The sequence below is a fragment of the Piliocolobus tephrosceles genome, chromosome 3 (assembly GCF_002776525.5).
Source record: "Piliocolobus tephrosceles isolate RC106 chromosome 3, ASM277652v3, whole genome shotgun sequence".
NCBI lineage: Eukaryota > Metazoa > Chordata > Mammalia > Primates > Cercopithecidae > Piliocolobus > Piliocolobus tephrosceles.
In genome coordinates this window covers 30,888,258-30,906,662 of record NC_045436.1, presented here as the reverse complement: position 1 = coordinate 30,906,662, position 18,405 = coordinate 30,888,258, and the positions used below count along the sequence as shown (strand labels likewise).

Here is an 18,405-nt window from a genome sequence, read left to right as displayed (position 1 = left end):
TAGGGTTGAAATAAGCAACAAGGCAATTCTGGAGTTCCAGGAACCGTGGACTACTTGAAGGTGTTTGTACTAAGTCCCACCAGGCCTTGTACTAATTGCTGTCTGGGCAGGAATATGGTAGTTAGCCAACCTTTTTTGGTCTTCTGTGCCAGTACTTACAAGGAATTCCCAGGGAAGGAGCATCCAGCTGGCATAGCTTGGGCCATACTAACACACCTTAATAGAGGAAGGGTGAACCCAATTGCAATCTCACCAGGCCTTGTATATAGAAAGACCATTCTTCAGAGGCAAATTCAGACGGATTTACTGGAGGAAGTTATTTAAGCAGCGAAAAGAATCAAGCAGTCACCCCAGGATAGTAGAAGGGATTGAGGACGGAAGCAGCCAGTACTCATTTTCCTTGGTAAATGAGGGTTAGAAAAATGTGCATATGTGCACTGGCTTTGAGGCAGGTCTGTTTCTGGCTCTCTCTATCCTCCCCCTCCCCCACCCATCCCTCCCAAGTAGTTACACTTTGATTTGTTTTGAGAAATTAGGTTTTTGAAAAAGTCCTTGTGACTGCTTCAATGTTTACCCTATTTACCCTATGGCACAATTTACCAGTTGTTAAATCTGCTCTATCCATAACTGCCCAGCTGTCAAGAATTTTACATTTAAATGTATTTATCAGTATTGAAACTTTGACCTTTTGGACTCACCTGGATAAATTAATTCATCCCTTTGTCTGATTTTAGTTGGTTGTTGGAGATAATTTGTGTATATAGCATACACAGTTACCCAACTTTGCTTCATGATTAAAGCTGTAACTTGAAGGAAATAGTTATCCTGCCTAACTTTGTTATTAGAGAAATGATGATGGAATATCCTACATCTTATGTACACTTTCCCTATTTTCAAAGGAGAGTGCAGCCTTTCAAAAAGAAATGAATTTTAATATCCTGGACTGTAGTGAGGGTACATATCTTTTTGCTTTCTATGAATGTTTAACAAGCTACAGCAAACCTCCTAGGTGTAAGGAAAAAAATGATTAAATGCAGTTTTATCGAATTAATTTAAAATAATGATTTAGTGACACTCCTATTTGAGTCCCTGTAAAGCTCTAAATTTCTGTAGCTCCTACCTTCAACTTCTAAACCATTAGTGTAATGCTAAACAAAACCACTGCGGACATTCTGAGCGTTACTTGGAGGTCTGGTGGGAAGTTGACCTACTGTGTTTCTCTTTCAGCATCCAGTCCTGGATGAGCCAATAGCTGAAGCTGTCTGTATTATCGCAGACACGGATAAATGGAGTGTGCAGGTAGCTACAAGTCAGAGGAAAGTGACGGACAACATGAAACTAGGCCAGGATGTCCTAGTCTCTAGTCAGGTGTCCAGTTTGCTTCAGTCCATTTTACAGCTCTACAAGCTTCACCTCCCTGCTGATTTTGTAAGTACTGGTTCTTATATCACCAAAGAAACCTAGTTTTAAAATACTTTTAATGACATTTTGATTATAAAATCACAAATTCAAAAGTAGTTTTAATATAATTGGAGGTTAACTAAAACCAGAACATGCAACATAAAACCAGCAACAGGATATATTGTCAGTAACAACAGCTCTTCTGTGAAACAAATAACGAGGAGCAACACTGGAATTTTTTGGAACAAGGTATATGGTGCAGTAAATAAGGAATGGGTGGAGAGATCAAGCATAAAAGGAAACTGTAAATCATCCACCGGAGAACTCATGAGTTCTCCTTTTATTAGACTGATATTATAATAAGTAGGCCAGTTTCTGAAGGGACTATAGTTCCTTTTGTTAAGCAAACATTTTCACAGAGGTTTTAAGGATAAAATAGAATATCGTTTGTGTAAACATTTCCAACTTTGAAGTACTAAAACACATGTAAGATTATATCAATTGTTGCTTTTTTTTTTTTTTTTTTTTAAGACAAGGTCTCACTCTATTATCCAGGCTTGAGTAGTGCAGTGGTGTGATCTCTGCTCACTGCAACCTCCACCTCCCGTGCTCAAGTGATCCTCCCACCTCAGCCTCCTGAGTAGTTGGGACTAGAGGCATGTGCCACCACGCTAGCTAATTTTTGTATTTTTTGTAGAGATGGGTTTCGCCATGTTGCTCAGGTTGGTCTCGAATTCCTGGGCCCAAGCAATCCACCCGCCTCTGCCTTCCAAAGTGCTGGGATTATAGGTGCGAGCCACCTTGCCCGGCCTAATTGTTTCTTTCCAAATAGGATTTTAAAATCACTTTTGTAACAATACTTTAAACACAAACAACAAACAGAGCCTATACACTCTTAGAAAAGTATCAGTAGCTCCCCCCTAGCCACTGGAATTAACATACACAACAAAATCTTCTCAGTATCTGCCTGTGTGCAGAGAAATTGAAAGAAAATACATTTAGAGAGGGAGGGGGAAAGGTTTCAGAAGAACAAAAGCGTTTCCAGTGATGATGAACACTTGAAAAGAGAGAGAGAAGCTTAAGGGCATATGCCGTATAGCTGGGTAGAGCCTGGATGGGCTGACCTCAGAGACAGGTGTGTGAGGAAAGAGTCTGCTTTCTCTGCTGTTCCCTACTGTCTGCACAGCGCTGTACTCTGCAGCACAGCCACTAAACCAAAGCATCTGTAATCTGCCTCCTGGCCTCCAAAACTGATGCAAACCTCTTTACCCAACAAAGCAGGAAGTTTTTAAATATTAATTACCTACACTAATTGCTAATGCAATGGTCATTGCCCTGGGTTTTTATGACCAAATCTATACTTGTACCCATTCCTCAAAAAGAGTCAAGACTTTTGTGGCTTTGAAGAAGGTGCTCTGAAATACCATCCAGTTGTTATCAAAGTCGTGACAGTGTGCAAAGCAGGAAGACCACTGAGCGTAGCTGGGTTATGGTCTAGGCTTTGCAGTTGGTTAGTTGCGTAACAATGGACAATTCTGAGTCTCTCCGAACGTCATCTTTCTTATTCGTAAAAGGAAGGTAGTACCTGTTCAACAAGGGTGCTGTGAGAATCTTCTGAAAATTAGGGTTGTAACTGCTTTTTATTGCCAAAGCACCATGCCAATATTATAAGATACTTTAAAAGCCATATATGTTAGCTTTAGAGTCCAATAGCCTGGGGTCAAATCCAAGTTCTGCTACTTCCTAACCATGTAACCTTTCAAAGCCTTAATTTCCTTATCTGCAAAGCTGGGGAAATAATAGAAGCTATCTCATATGGTTATGAAATTATATTAGAGAATGAATGTAAAGCACTTGGAATAGTGTTAGATGTTGTAAGCACTCAGTAAACAGTTACTATTAGTTTGATAGTCAATAACAATTAGTTTCATGAAACAATGGTTGCAAAGACTGACAACAACTTTTTTCCAAACTCTTTATTTGGGCTTTAAGCTGAAGCGTACTCTTGCAAGACATCTGTCCCGGGGCAAAATGAGAAGCACTTACGGATTATTATGATCTTATTTTTTGTTCTACAGTAGTAGGCAGTTTCTCCTTCTAAAAGCAGGTTGAATTATGCTGATTTAGAGGCTAATGCTTCCTTTTCTGTAAGAGAAGGAATGTGTATTAGACTTCATAGTTTACTTCATAAGTATTTGCCAAACTTTTATATTTCATTCTATAATACATAGGTCTTGTCATAGTTGATATCTTGGTTATCAAAGCAATAAATTGTTATAGTTAATTCTTTTTACTTCATTTGGACAGAAGTATGTTCAAGCACTTACTAGTATAAATGACTTATTTAACCTGACAAAACCAAGATCAAAGAAAATTTTATCTGCAGTTTAAAATTCTCCTTTAAAAATCACTTGAATGAAACCTGTGATGAAATGGCTTTTAGAACCTTCAATACAAAAAGAGAAAGTAGCTATTTGAAATTTCAGAAGGTAAAAATTGGAGAAATCCATGTCAGGAATAAAATCCCAGAAAGAGGAGTTAAAAAAAAAAAAGCCCCCAGCATGGTTCAATTGAATAATCAAGTCTTTTAACAAATGGTTTTAGTTTTTTTGGGGTTTTTTTGTTTTTTTTGTTTTTGAGACAGAATCTCATTTTGTTACCTGGGTTATAATGCAGTAGTATGATCTTGGCTCACTGCAGCCTTGATCTCCTGGGCTTAAGCAATCCTCCCACCTCAGCCTCCCGGGTAACTAGAACTACAGGTGCATGCCACTATGCCCGGGTAATTTTTTAATTTTTGTAGAGACAGGGGCTCCATATGTTGCCTAGGCTGATCTTGAACTCCTGGGCTCAAGTGATCCTCCTTCCTCAGCCTCCCAAAGTGCTGGGATTACATGCGTGAGCCACTGCGCCTGGCTAAAAGTTGTCTAAATGCTTTGATTTCACATCTAGTATATATTTCATATAGACCACAGTTTTTATTTCCACATTGCATCATACAGTTTTCATATAGACTGTGAACACTGTAATTACTTTTTCCAAACAGAAGGGATTCAATGTAATATGAATACTGTTTTTAATATTTTGTGACTAATTAAAAATTTTCTGTTTCACTCCATAAGGAACTTAAAGCTAATAAGAGATCCTTTTGCCACTTTACTTGGAGGATCATTTCCATGAGAATTGGTGAAATCCTCCTTGCTTTATTACTCTTAGTCACTTAGCAGTTGTGTTTCATCCACCTGACACAATGCATTTAAGATTTTAAACCAACGAAAAACTGAAAAGATTGCATCTCTGATAGATATTTTTTCCATGTCACTGATCAGCCCAGATGGTCAAGATCAACATTTTCAAATGCATCTGTTAATCTTTTTACCTTGAAAATAACAGGCCTAATGGTCTAGAAGAAAATTATGTATGATGGAATTACCCTTGCCAAAGCCATCAGGTGTCTTACTGAAGATGCTCGGGTAGCTCTGCCTGCCAAATGCAAAAGCATTTGCCTCTGGTGAAAGACACAGATGGTTGCTGTTCTCTAAAAAATGAAGCTGAACACAATTCCAAGGGTAAAGATGTTCTGAAAATAATTGCCTTTTCTTTATTGTTATTAAAGACCTAGTTAAAATATTCTTGAAAGCAAAAGAAAAACAAAAAGTTGTGGGGGAGGTTCAGAATGACCTCTTCCAGTCAGTCTCCTCTGGAAATGTTCTGGGCCAAAGTAATCTGAGATATTGGGGGAAAAAAACAACAAAAACCATACTGTTTACTAAATTATTCACAACAAAAATGCAAATTGCTATGTGGTTACATGTAAATTCACATTCTCAAGATTGTTTAGCTATAAAAATTATATCAAGGAGTTCTTAATGTGGAAAAGGATTATTATAAAGTTTTTTAAAGGCAAGAAACATACTTTTGGAATGATTTCAACTGTGAAAAAATACTTGTTTAGAAAGACTAGAATAATACATATGTAAATCTTAATAGTTAGCAAAAGTAAACTTTGTTTTACAAGAACCTATTCTTATACCTGGTAGTGGTAGGGTTTGAGATGGCTTGTGATTTTTTAACTGTGTTTGAAACAGATGAGATTAAAGCTGTATAGTTAGAAATGAATTAAGAAATTTCTGACTTTTAAAATATTGGCAGAGATTTGACTTCTAGCCCTCATTGTGAATGTTCTTGGCTTTGCAGTGCATCATGCATCTTGAAGATAGACTACAGGAGATGTACCTTAAAAGCAAAATGCTGTCTGAATATCTCCGGGGACACACACGAGTCCATGTGAAAGAATTAGGTGTGGTACTGGGGTGAGTTCTGGGAAGTGCCGCTACTTCTCCCTTTAATGGGTATCCCTAGCATTGTACCCACGGACATGTTTAGCCTGTGCCACCCTAAACCTGAGGCCCTGGTAACCCATCAAAGTATGTGGAGTCCATCAGATACGTGCCTCTGCAGCTCCCCAGTGAGCAGCATGTGCCTTTATCTGATACTGGGTTTCACACCCACAGAGAATCACAGGACTTCAGGCTGGTCATGCTTTGTTACGCCTCCGTTAATCCTACACTGCCCGTTTCTAGTAACTGAGTAAGATGCTGAAGTCACAAGCTGTGGGACATGCCGCAGCAGCTTGTGTTTACATTTCACTTCCTGGAGGAGGAGTAGGTGGGCACATTCCACCTAGTGGCAGGAAAGGCCCTTCTAGGCTGGAGGAGCCTGCCTGCGTGTCTGTGGGGGGACAGTGCTTTCGTTCTCTTATTATAAGCCCACCAAAGAGGAGACTTGTATGTTACTAAAAATGCCTGTCATCCTCCAGAGGGTATTTGGCGTAACTTCTGTAGGGGAAGTAATTCTGACTTTTGTTTTACTCTCTGCTTGATATTTCAAAAGAGAACAGAAAGACATTGTACATTTGGGGAATTGCCCCGCTTATCCATGATGCTGATTCCCCTCACTTGGGAGAAGAAAATATTGTTTATAATGTTGACGTTTAAATTCTCAAAGCCTCCTAAGAGACTGGGGCTTTCATATTTTCTTTAGATTTCTCATCTTTCACACCCAGAATGTGACGCCTGTGTTGTTTGGCTCTTGGCATTTCCTGTCATAGATTATTCTTACATACTATATTTACAGAGTATTTCCCCCTTATGAGGTGTTTGCTTTTGCAGTTAACTTGCAACATGTCCCTTTGTCATTTATTTTTTTGCATTTGTTTATATCTCTCTACCAGCCTCATACTTCAATCCTGCCTTAATAGATTTTTTTTTTTAAATGTACTTTTAAGTTCTGGGAAACATGTGCAGAATGTGCAGGTTTGTTACGTAGATATACACATGCCATGCACGTTTACTGCACCCATCAACCCGTCATCCACATTAGGTACTTCTCCTAATGCTATCCCACCCCCAGCCCCCAACCCCCTAGTAGGCCCTAGTGTGTGATATTCCCCTCCCTGTGTCCATGTGTTCTCATTGTTCAACTCCCACTTATGAGGGAGGACATGCGGTGTTTGGTTTTCTGTTCTTGTGTTAATTTGCTGAGAATGATGGTTTCCAGCCTCATCCATGTCCCTGCCAAGGACACGAACTCATCCTTTTTATGGTTGCATAGTATTCCATGGTGTGTATGTGCCACTTTTGCTTTATCCAGTCTATCATTGATAGGCATTTGGGTTGGTTCCAAGTCTTTGCTGTTGTGAATACTGCCACAATAAATATACGTGTGCATGTGTCCTTATAGTAGAATGATTTATAATCCTTTGGGTATATACCCAGTAATGGGATCGCTGGGTCAAATGGTATTTCTAGTTCTAGATCCTTGAGGAATCGCCACACTGTTTTCCACAGTGATTGAACTAATTTACATTCCCATCAACAGTGTAAAAGTGTTCCTGTTTCTCCACATCCTCTCCAGCATCTGTTGTTTCCTGACTTTTTAATGATTGCCATTCTAACTGGCCTGAGATAATATCTCATTGTGGTTTTGATTTGCATTTCTCTGATGATCAGTGATAAGCTTTTTTTCATGTGTTTGTTGGCCACATAAATGTCTTCTTTTGAGAAGTGTCTGTTCATATCCTTCGCCCACTTTTTGATGGGGTTGTTTTTTTCTTGTAAATTTAATTTCCTTGTAGCATCTTGATATTAGCCCTTTGTCAGATAGATGGATTGCAAAAATGTTCTCCCATTCTGTAGGTTGCCTGTTCACTCTGATGATAGTTTCTTTTGCTGTGCAGAAACTCTTTAGTTTAATTAGATCCCATTTGTCAATTTTGGCTTTTGTTGCCATTGCTTTTGGTGTTTTAGTCATGAAGTCTTTGCCCATGCCTATGTCCTGAATGGTATCGCTGAAGTTTTCTTCTAGGGTTTTTATGGTTTTAGGTTTTATGTTTACGTCTTTAATCCATCTTGAGTTAATTTTTGTATAAGGTGTAAGGAAGGGGTCCAGTTTCAGTTTTCTGCATATGGCTAGCCAGTTTTCCCAACACCGTGTATTAAATAGGGAATCCTTTCCCCATTTCCTGTTTTTGTCAGGTTTGTCAAAGATCAGATGGTTGTAGATGTGTGGTGTTATATCTGAGGCCTCTGTACTGTTCCATTGGTCTATATATCTGTTTTGGTACCAGTACCATGCTGTTTTGGTTACCATAGCCTTGTTGTGTAGTTTGAAGGCAGGTAGCATGATGCTTCCAGCTTTGTTCTTTTTGCTTAGGATTGTCTTGGCTATGCGGGCTCTTTTTTGGTTCCATATGAAATTTAAAGTAGTTTTTTCCAATTCTATGAAGAATGTCCATGGGAGCTTGATGGGGATAGCATTGCATCTATAAATTACTTTGGGCAGTATGGCTGTTTTCACAATATTGATTCTTCCTATCCATGAGCATGGAATGTTTGTTTATTTGTGTCCTCTCTTATTTCCTTGAGCAGTGGTTTGCGGTTCTCCTTGAAGGGGTCCTTCACATCTCTTGTAAGTTATATTACTAGGTATTTTATTCTCTTTGTAGCAATTGTGAATGGGAGTTCACTCATGATTTGGCTGTTTGTCTGTTATTGGTGTATAGGAATGCTTGTGATTTTTGCACATTGAGTTTGTATCCTGAGACTTTGCTGAAGTTCTTATCAGCTTAAGGAGATTTTGGGCTGAGATGATGGGGTTTTCCAAATATACAATCATGTCATCTGCAAACAGACAATTTGACTTCCTCTCTTCCTGTTTGAATACTCTTTGTTTCTTTCTCTTGCCTGATTCTCCTGTCCTGGCCAGAACTGCCAATACTGTGTTGAATAGTTGAATAGGAGTGGTGAGAGAGGGCATCCTTGTCTTGTGCTGGTTTTCAAAGGGAATTCTTCCAGTTTTTGCCCATTCAGTATGATATTGGCTGTGGGTTTGTCATAAATAGCTCTTATTATTTTGGTATACGTTCCATCAATACCTAGTTTATTGAGAGTTTATAGCATGAAGGGGTGTTGAATTTTGTCAAAGGCTTTTTCTGCATCTATTGAGATAATCATCTGGTTTTTGTCATTGGTTCTGTTTATGTGATGGATTACATTTATTGATTTGTGTATACTGAACCAGCCTTGCATCCCAGGGATGAAGCCAACTGGATCATGGTGGATAAGCTTTTTGATGTGCTGCTGGATTCGGTTTGCCAGTACTTTATTGAGGATTTTTGCATCGATGTTCATCAGGGATATTGGCCTGAAATTTTCTTTTTTTGTTGTGTCTCTGCCAGGTTTTGGTATCAGGATAATGCTGGCCTCATAAAATGAGTTAGGCAGGAGTCCCTCTTTTTGTATTGTTTGGAATAGTTTCAGAAGGAATGGTACCAGCTCCTCTTTGTACCTCTGGTAGAATTTGGCTGTGAATCCATCTGGTCCTGGACATTTTTTGGTTGGTAGGCTATTAATTACTGCCTCAATTTCAGAACGTTTTATTGGTCTATTCAGGGATTTGACTCCTTCATAGTTTAGACTTGGGAGAGTGTATGTGCCCAGGAATTTATCCATTTCTTCTAGATTTTCTAGTTTATTTGCATAGAGGTATTTACAGTATTCTCTGATGGTAGTTTGTACTTCTGTGGGATCAGTGGTGATCTCTTCTTTATCACTTTTTGTTGCATCTATTTGAATATTCTCTCCTTTCTTCTTTGTTAGTCTGGTTAGCGGTCTACTTTGTTGATCTTTTCAAAAAACCAGCTCCTGGATTCATTGATTTTTTTGAAGGGTTTTTTTTGTGTCTCCTTCAGTTCTGCTCTTCGTTATTTCTTGTCTTCTGCTAGCTTTTTAATTTGTTTGCTCTTGCTTCTGTAGTTCTTTTAAATGTGATGTTAGGGTGTCGATTTTAGATCTTTCCTGCTTTCTCTTGTGAGCATTTAGTGCTATAAATTTCCCTCTAAACACTGCTTTAAATGTGTCCCAGAGATTCTGGTACGCTGTGTCATTGTTCTCATTGGATTCAAAGAACTTACTTATTTCTGCCTTCATTTCTTTATTTACCCAGTAGTTATTCAGGAGAATGTTGTTCAGTTTCCATGTAGTTGTGTGGTTTTGGGAGAGTTTCTTAATCCCGAGTTCTAATTTGATTGCACTGTGGTCTGAGACTGTTATTATTTCCTTTCTTTTACATTTGCTGAGGAGTGCTTTACTTCCAGTTATGTGGCCAGTTTTAGAATAAGTGTGATGAGGTGCTGAGAAGAATGTATATTCTGTTGATTTGGGGTGGAGAGTTCTGTAGATGTCTGTTACATCCACTTGGTCCAGAACTGAGTTCAAGTCCTGAATATCCCTGTTAATTTTCTGTCTTGTTGATCTAATATTGACAATGGGGTATTAAAGTCTACCACTATTACTGTGTGGGAGCGTAAGTCTCTTTGTAGCTCTCTAAGAACTTGCTTTATGAATCTGGGTGCTCCTGTATTGGGTGCATGTATATTTAGGATAGTTAGCTCTTCTTGTTACATTAATCCCTTTACCATTATGTAATGCCCTTGTCTCTTTGATCTCTGTTGGTTTAAAATCTGTTTTATCAGGACTAGGATTACAACCTCTGCTTTTTTTTGCTTTCCATTTGTTTGGTAGATATTCCTCTATCCCTTTATTTTAAGCCTATGTGTGTCTTTGCACGTGAGATGGGTCTCCTGAATACAGCACAATGATGGGTCTTGACTCTTTATCCAATTTGCCAGTCTGTGTCTTTTATTTGGGGCATTTAGCCCATATTACATTTAAGGTTAATATTGTTATATGTGAATGTAATCCTGTCATTGTGATGCTAGCTGGGTTTTTTTGCCCATTAATTGACGCAGTTTCTTCATAGTGTTGATGGTCTTTACAATTTGGTATGTTTTTGCAGTGGCTGGTACCAATTTTTCCTGTTTAGTGCTTCCTTCAGGAGCTCTTGTACAGCAGGCCTGGGGGTGTCAAAAGCCCTCAGCATTTGCTTATCTGTAAAGGATTTTATTTCTCCCTTTGCTTATGAAGCTTAGTTTGGCTGGATATGAAATTCTGGGTTGAAAATTCTTTTTTTTTTTTTTTTTGGAGATGGAGTCTCGCTCTGTCGCCCAGGCTCTGCGCCCAGTGGCGCAATCTCAGCTCACTGCAACCTCTGCCCCTCCTGGTTTAAGCAGTTCTCTGCCTCAGCCTCCAGAGTAGCTGGGATTACAGGCACATGCCATGAGTATTATTTTAAGAACGTTGAATATTGGCCCCCAGTCTCTTCTGGCTTTTGTAGGGTTTCTGCAGAGAGATATGCTGTTAGTCTGATGGGCTTCCCTTTGTGGGTAACCTGACCTTTCTCTCTGGCTGCCCTTAACATTTGTTCCTTCATTTCAACCTTGGTGAATCTGACCATTATGTGTCTTGGGGTGCTCTTCTCGAGGAGTATCTTTGTAGTGTTCTCTGTATTTCCTGCATTTGATTGTTGGCCTGCCTTGCTAGGTTGGGGACGTTCTCCTGGATAATAACCTGAAGTATGTTTTCCAACTTGTTTCTGTTCTTCCTGTCACTTTCAGGTACACCAATCAAACGTAGATTTGGTCTTTTCACATAGTCTCATATTTCTTGGAGGCTTTGTTCATTCCCTTTCATTTTTCTTATAATCTTGTCTTCACACTTTGTTTCATTAAGTTGATCTTCAATCTCTGATATCCTTTCTTCCACTTGATCGATCCAGCTATTGATACTTGTGTATGCTTTATGAAGTTCTCGTGCTGTGTTTTTCAGCTCCATCAGGTCATTTATGTTCTTCTCTAAACCGGTTATTCTAGTTAGCAATTCATCTAACCTTTTTTCAAGGTTCTTAGCTTCCTTGCGTTGGGTTAGAACATGTTCCTTTAGCTCAGAGGAGTTTGTTATTACCCACCTTCTGAAGCCTACTTCTGTCAATTCGTCAAACTCAGTTCTCCATCCAGTTTTGTTCCCGTGCTGACAAGGAGTTGTGATCCTTTGGAGAAGAGAGGCATTCTGGGTTTTGGAATTTTCAGCCTTTTTGCACTGGTTTCTCCCCATCTTTATCTACCTTTGGTCTTTAATGTTGGTGACCTTCGGATGGGGTCTCTGAGTGAAATGTCCTTTTTGTTGATGTTGCTGCTTTCTGTTAGTTTTCCTTCTAACAGGCCTCTCTGCTGCAGGTCTGCTGTGGTTTGTTGGAGGTCCACTCCAAACCCTGTTTGCCTGGGTATCACCAGCAGAGGCTGCAGAACAGCAAAGATTGCTGCCTGTTCCTTCCTCTGGAAGCTTCGTCCCAGAGGTGCACCCACCAGATTCCAGCCAGAGCTCTCCTGTATGAGGTTCTGTCGGCCCCTACTGGGAGGTGTCTCCCAGTCAGGATACACAGGGGTCAGGGACCCACTTGAGGAGGCAGTCTGACCCTTAGCAGAGCTCAAACGCTATGTGGGGGATCCACTGCTGTCTTCAGAGCCATCAGGCAGGGACGTTTAAGTCTGCTGAAGCTGTGCCCACAGCCGCCCCTTCCCCCAGGTGCTCTGTCCCAGGGAGATGGGGGTTTTATCTATAAACCCTTAACTGGGGCTGCTGCCTTTTTTTCAAAGATGCCCTGCCCAGAGAGGAGGTATACTAGAGAGACAGTCTGGCCCCAGTGGCCTTGCTGAGCTGCTGTGGGCTCCGCCCAGTTCAAACTTCCAAGTGGCTTTGTTCACACTGTGAGGGTAAAACCGCTTACTCAAGCCTCAGCAATGGCGGACGCCCCTCCCCCCTCCAACCTCAAACATCCCAGGTCAACCTCAGACTGCGGTGCTGGCAGTGAGAATTTCAAGCCAGTGGACTTTAGCTTGCTGGGCCCTGTGGGGGTGGGGACCAGCTGAGCCAGACCACTTGGCTCCCCGGCTTCAGCCCCCTTTCCAGGGGAGTGAACAGTTCTGTCTCGCTGGTGTTCCAGGTGCCATTGGGGTATGGAAAAAAAAAAAAACTCTTGCAGCTAGCTCGGTGTCTGCCCAAATAGCTGCCCAGTTTTGTGCTTGAAACCCAGGGCCCTGGTGGTGTACACACCCGAGGGATTCTCCTGGTCTGTGGGTTGCGAAGGCCATCGGAAAAGTGCAGTATCTGGGCCGGAGTGCAGATACTGAGTTCCTCACAGCCTCCCTTGGGTAGGGGAGACAATTCCCCGACCCCTTGCACTTCCCGGGTGAAGCAACACCCCACCCTGCTTCTGCTTGCCCTCCGTGGGCTGCACCCACTGTCCCACCAGTCCCAATGAGATGAACCGGGTACCTCGGTTGGAAATGCAAAAATCACCTGCCTTCTGTGTCGATCTCACTGGGAGCTGCAGACCGGAGCTGTTCCTATTTGGCCATCTTGCCTTACTAGAAATTTTCCATTGCCAGATGTGTACCTTACATTTCAAGGTCTTTACCTCGTCCTTGAACCTTACAGGTGTGCATCAACACCTGTAATCGTAAGCTTTTATTCCCCGGTGCACTCATCTCCAGGTCTTCTTCGTGAATTATTAGTGGACCCATGTTCATCCTTCCTTTATCCCCTTCCTCCTATAGTCAGGGCCAGCAGCACTAAAAGTACTACAGAACTGTGCACTCTGAAATCAGATCTGTACGTAGCATTACTGGAGAAGGACTAGAAAATTCCATGAGGTAATGCCAGATAGTGTTTTATTTTTATTTTGAGGAATTCAAGGGTAAGAATTAGGACATACTCCACAGACTGAAACAGTTCAATTTTTTTTCGTGACATCTGGCATCATTTTTAGCCAGTGCCCATACTGTATCCACCTCTGCTGTTAGAGAGGCAGCCAAAGCTGTGTCCATTTGAAACCATGATGTCTCTTAACCCAGTATCTTTTAGTGTCACTTTGCTCTCAGAATCTTGTGGCTTAAATGCTCAGTGAGGATCCCAGTTGTATAACCTTTGTACAAATTCCCAACGTTTTGTAAGAAATTGCTACCATCACCATTTTTCTAAGACCAGTTTGAACTTAGGTGAAAAATCAGTATGCATTTAGGAGTGTTGACTGGAAGAATGAGTTTATGAGGAGAAAACCTTAAAGTATGATACAATGAAGTTATATAGGGAATACAGGAAAGTTAGAAAGTCTGGTGACCCCTGCCAAGGGAGAAAGAGCTTTATGTCCACACACAGGCACAACACACTTCCTGTATTTCTCTCCCTTTGCCTCCCTGGTCAGTGTCCACTGGAATATTTTATAAAAAGAGTAAGTTTATTATCCTTCCATCTGTTTTGCTTTTTCATTAGTTTTAAATGATAAACTTAGTACCTAGAAATAATACTTTCTCATAAAACCATGCTCTTTTAAAGTAATATTCTTTTCTTTTCTCTGAATCTATTCAGGATTGAATCCAACGACCTGCCTCTGTTGACTGCTATTGCCAGTACTCATTCTCCTTATGTGGCTCAAATACTCTTATAAGCTAAAGCTCAGGACAGTTCTTCCTTGGAAGAAAAAAATCAAATTCTCAACTGAAGGAGAAAGGAATAAGCTCTCTGTGATGTCGAAAGCATGAGCAGAGCAAACAGAAACAAAGTCATTCCACCTTTTTGTTTTGTGTTTTTGCTGTCAAGCTGATGCTTCATTGAAGACTTAGGTTTACTTGACATAATGGCATTTGTGATTGTCGTGAACACTTCAGGCCATTTGTTACCCATGAATCAACAAAGAGACTGACCTTTTTGGTGGGAAGAAACATAAGCACTACACTCAACATTAAGCTGTTGCAACAGATCGCCTTGTGCTGTTTAGGCAGAATAAAGGCAAGCGACTTGAGCGGGGTGGTCAGCAGTGTACATAACATTCCAGTAGGAAACTGCTTCTGAGTTTAAGCATGAGCTCCCCAAACTGGGGAACACATATTTTGCTATTCTGAGACAACAGTCAGAACACGGACTTTGGATTCCAGGTCACAGTTTGCTTTTTACACAAGGTAAAGCAAAGAGAGCCACATCGTGCCATCTTCAGCTCCAGTGGCTGTAGCAGTGACTGTTTGACACAAAACTTGTAAGAGAATTGCTTGTTGGGAAGAGTGCTTTAGGGACCCACCGTTTTCATTTCTTCTTGGAGTTTACCTTGTTTCAGATGCAGCCACAGGTAGGTCAGAGATGGATTGTTGGTGCAATAAACCCAAGAATCAATGTAGCCTCTTAATCCCATCAAGATGTAGTTTGTAACAGCAAAGTGTACAGTCTGAAACTATTATGTTTTATCCTTATATTTTAGAGCTTTCAGCAGCCTTTTTAAGAGAGGCCATTTACCAAAGTTACTTCTATAAGCTCAAGAGTGTTTCTGTTGGTAAGTTCTTCCAACTGAAGCCACTTTTTTCTTATAGTTAATACAAATGACTATTTTTACTTTAAAAGGCACAGCTATCCTGGTGGGAGATGAACCTGCAGCAGTTCAGGATGACTCATGAACATTCAGGATGATTGCTTGAACATTTAGAAAAAATCCATACATGATCTAAATTTTTATATTATCATTGCTGTGCCTTCTAATTCCTGCATCCTTTTCAAAACATCTTTCCAGAAATTAACTTACCCATTGTATAAAACCAACCAAAATGATTTCCCAAAGTTCAGGCAAAACAAAACAAAACAAAAAAAACTTAATTTTCTGTTAATATGAAAGAAACTCTAGCTTACTGACCATGAAACAGACTATGTACTGACATCCAGGGTAAAGTAAAAGACTTCTAAATATTGGTCATTAAAAGACAGGAGCTAAAGCTAGCAAAGCAAAACATCTTTAGCACTTTGCAGATCTTAAGCAGTTAACCAGGTTCTGATTCCCTTCCACTGTTTTATGAATTAATTCCAGTTCTTTTCACGTATCTTTGAACCTAAGAATATGAAGTAATTTCCCTATTAGGGACTAGAATGACTTCAATTTTTTTATTTGATAAAAATCAGAACTACTACCTTTTCTTCTTTTTTTTAATGATGCAAAATGTAGACGAGTGCATTAAGGTTTGTAAGATCTTTATCATTTTATATCATTCATTGAAAATGGAAATGTTCATTCCTTTTAATGTTTTCCTGTTTCCTTTTGCCTAGCATTTGACTTTGGTGTTTTAAGTTCTGTAGTTTCATGACATCATTGTTTGCTGTTGTGTTACACAGAGAGAAAGAACCTCACCTGTGGCTCAGCTCATCCCACATCCGTTTCTCATTATGTGTAAATAAACTGTCAGAGCTGATGTTACAGCTTTTACAGTTTAAAGCATTCCCCTCCTCTCTAGTTCCTTTTTTCTTGTTTACATGTTTTGGGCACTTTCCCTCATTCACCACCTTCCAGGGTTTCATAGAAAATAACTTGTTACAAAATCAGTTTAATTCTAATGTGGACATAGTGGCATGTGGATCATTAGACCCATCTAGGGGACACTGAGCTTTAAATCGTTGATTCTAAACTCTATACATTGAAAAAATTCAGCCCAGGCCCCTCAAAGCCTGAGAAAATTTCATTTGCTCTTAATCTAATGTTCCAGAACTCACTCTTGCAAAAATGCCTGTTGGAAAACTACAGGTGGGTCACGTGTAGGGGCTGTCTCCGCGACACTCAGGATTCCAGTCAGAACCTAATCCTCGTATCTATTGCCTACAAAAATAGACCAAGAATGTTGCTGCTATTTTATAATCTTTAAATATTTAACATTCAAGTTTTCTTTGTCTTAAATTCAACCTCTTCCTAAAAGCGAAAAAGAAAAAAAAAAAAAAAAAAAACCACAGAATTGTGTTGCGATCCGCCGCTCACACATCGTGCACCACCCAGTGGCTTCATTCTGGCTTAGCCGCAGAGGCAAGAAAGGGACCCCACCCGCTGCCACGCCCACCTCAAGAAAAAAACATCAAACAATTTTTTTAAAAAAAGAAAAGAAATCTACCTCAGTTGACAGGATTCCACCTTTAGGGTTTCTTCAACTTTTAAGTCTTACCTGTTGAGTGTAACTTTTGTAGCATCTTGCTTTTCTAAGCAAGCTAGTGAGGCATGACAGAGCAGAAGTCTGTAAATGTCCCTGTGATGGACCTCTTTCTAGCATGTTGCAGTTTTATTTTTAATAAATTGATAAGTGAAATGAATGTAAAGGTAATTGTGTACGTTTTAGACATGACAATGAAAATTTAAAATGTAGCTTCCATACTTGTGCATAATTCCAAAGTATTTTATTTTTTATCAGTGTTAAATAGCTTTTTGTACAGGCTTCAATCCATTTTTCTGAAGTGTGCTGTTTTTTAATGAAAGTAACTATAATCTTTTCACATCCCATGGAACTGCCGTTTACACATTGCAACTTTTTAAACTTAACCATATTTTTCAAAATTAACGTTTTTGGAGGGAGAAAAATCCCCGCTTGCTAAATGATACTAAACCATTGTTTGGGCTCTTATAATTAGGTCCTGAGATTTTATAAAAATTTAGTCTGTAGCTTTTTAGGTTCTTCACTAGAGATGGTTGTACATAAAAATAAAGAATATAAAGGACCCCAAAATTCTTTTAAATGTCTGGATTTTTCCACTAATATGTACTTTAGAGAATATTTTGTTCATGCATACTTTCACATTAAATTGAAAATGTCTTCAGCTTCTCTTGGTAAATGTGAACCATTTGTTTTTTATTGTGCTTCGGGGAGAGGGTATTTTAATATAATTTTTGCCTAAATCAAGCAGTCCCCTCTGAATGAATGTTAATTTTTAAATGTCAAAATATGATGAACCATATATCTTGAAAGTGAGATTGCAATATGCTTAAACTTAAGTGGTATTTCAAAAACGAGAAAATTCTGGAATTTGTTATTTGAAGCTCCATAAGAGAAATTGATAGGACTTCGCTTTTGATCACTTTGAACAGATACCAATGTCATTGTGTGGGAATTTTTTTAACTTGTTTATGTATTATTTTGATCCATTTTTCTGTGGCATTTGGTGCAATAAAACTTTTGAATTTATCTTGAACATTTTCCTGGTGCTGCATGCTATTTGTTTGTTACATTTAATAAAATGTAGAGGTCTCATGTCTAATAATTCATGCTGAAAACAAGCTGATTATATATCTCAGTGGTTTTTAACCGGGGTGTTTTGGAACTGCGGGGACATTTTTGGTTAGCATAATGACAGGTTAGGGTTACTGGCACAGACAGGGTGGGGGCTCCGATGATAGGCGAGAGGTCCTGCACCACGAGAGACAGCCCTACAGGATGAGCACTTGTCCCACCTACCTCCTGTGTAACCCTTAAATGTCCTGCTGGTCATTTATATAGCTAAAAAAGCCTGTTTATAATTAAGCAGATAATTCTGCTATATAAAAACACAGTATCTTTTTACATGATTTTAGTATATAATGCATTCTCCAGGAATGCAGTTGTATAAATTGAGGGAAGAGTTTTACTTTGTAAGATTTAGAATTTTAGCGAGAAGCGGTCACTTGGTCTTTACCAAGAATTGATATACTTTTGGAAATTTATGTTTCCAATGGTAACATAGTTTGGTAGCCATGCTAGCTATGGAATTTGAGTCACCA

At 39.5% G+C, this 18,405-nt stretch overlaps 2 protein-coding genes across 4 annotated transcripts in view; one reads left to right on the top strand and one right to left on the bottom strand.

Moving 5' to 3' along the window:
• FNIP2 (folliculin interacting protein 2) overlaps nucleotides 1-17,840 on the top strand; it is a 139,005-nt gene extending 121,165 nt beyond the window's left edge. Inside the window, exons 16-18 of one of the 3 annotated variants that reach the window (XM_023228306.1) lie at nucleotides 1,228-1,428; nucleotides 5,599-5,714; nucleotides 14,226-17,840. In XM_023228306.1, coding sequence (XP_023084074.1) covers nucleotides 1,228-1,428; nucleotides 5,599-5,714; nucleotides 14,226-14,304 — 396 coding nt within the window. In that variant the 3' untranslated portion in view covers nucleotides 14,305-17,840. The remainder of the gene's footprint in view (nucleotides 1-1,227; nucleotides 1,429-5,598; nucleotides 5,715-14,225) is intronic. The other 2 variants (XM_023228315.1, XM_023228297.2) reach the window with 2 other exon arrangements.
• Nucleotides 2,969-18,405, bottom strand: part of C3H4orf45 (chromosome 3 C4orf45 homolog) — a 134,229-nt gene continuing 118,792 nt past the window's right edge. Inside the window, exon 5 of the mRNA XM_023228335.2 lies at nucleotides 2,969-3,546. Within this exon, the coding sequence (XP_023084103.1) occupies nucleotides 3,532-3,546 (15 nt within the window). The 3' untranslated portion in view covers nucleotides 2,969-3,531. The remainder of the gene's footprint in view (nucleotides 3,547-18,405) is intronic.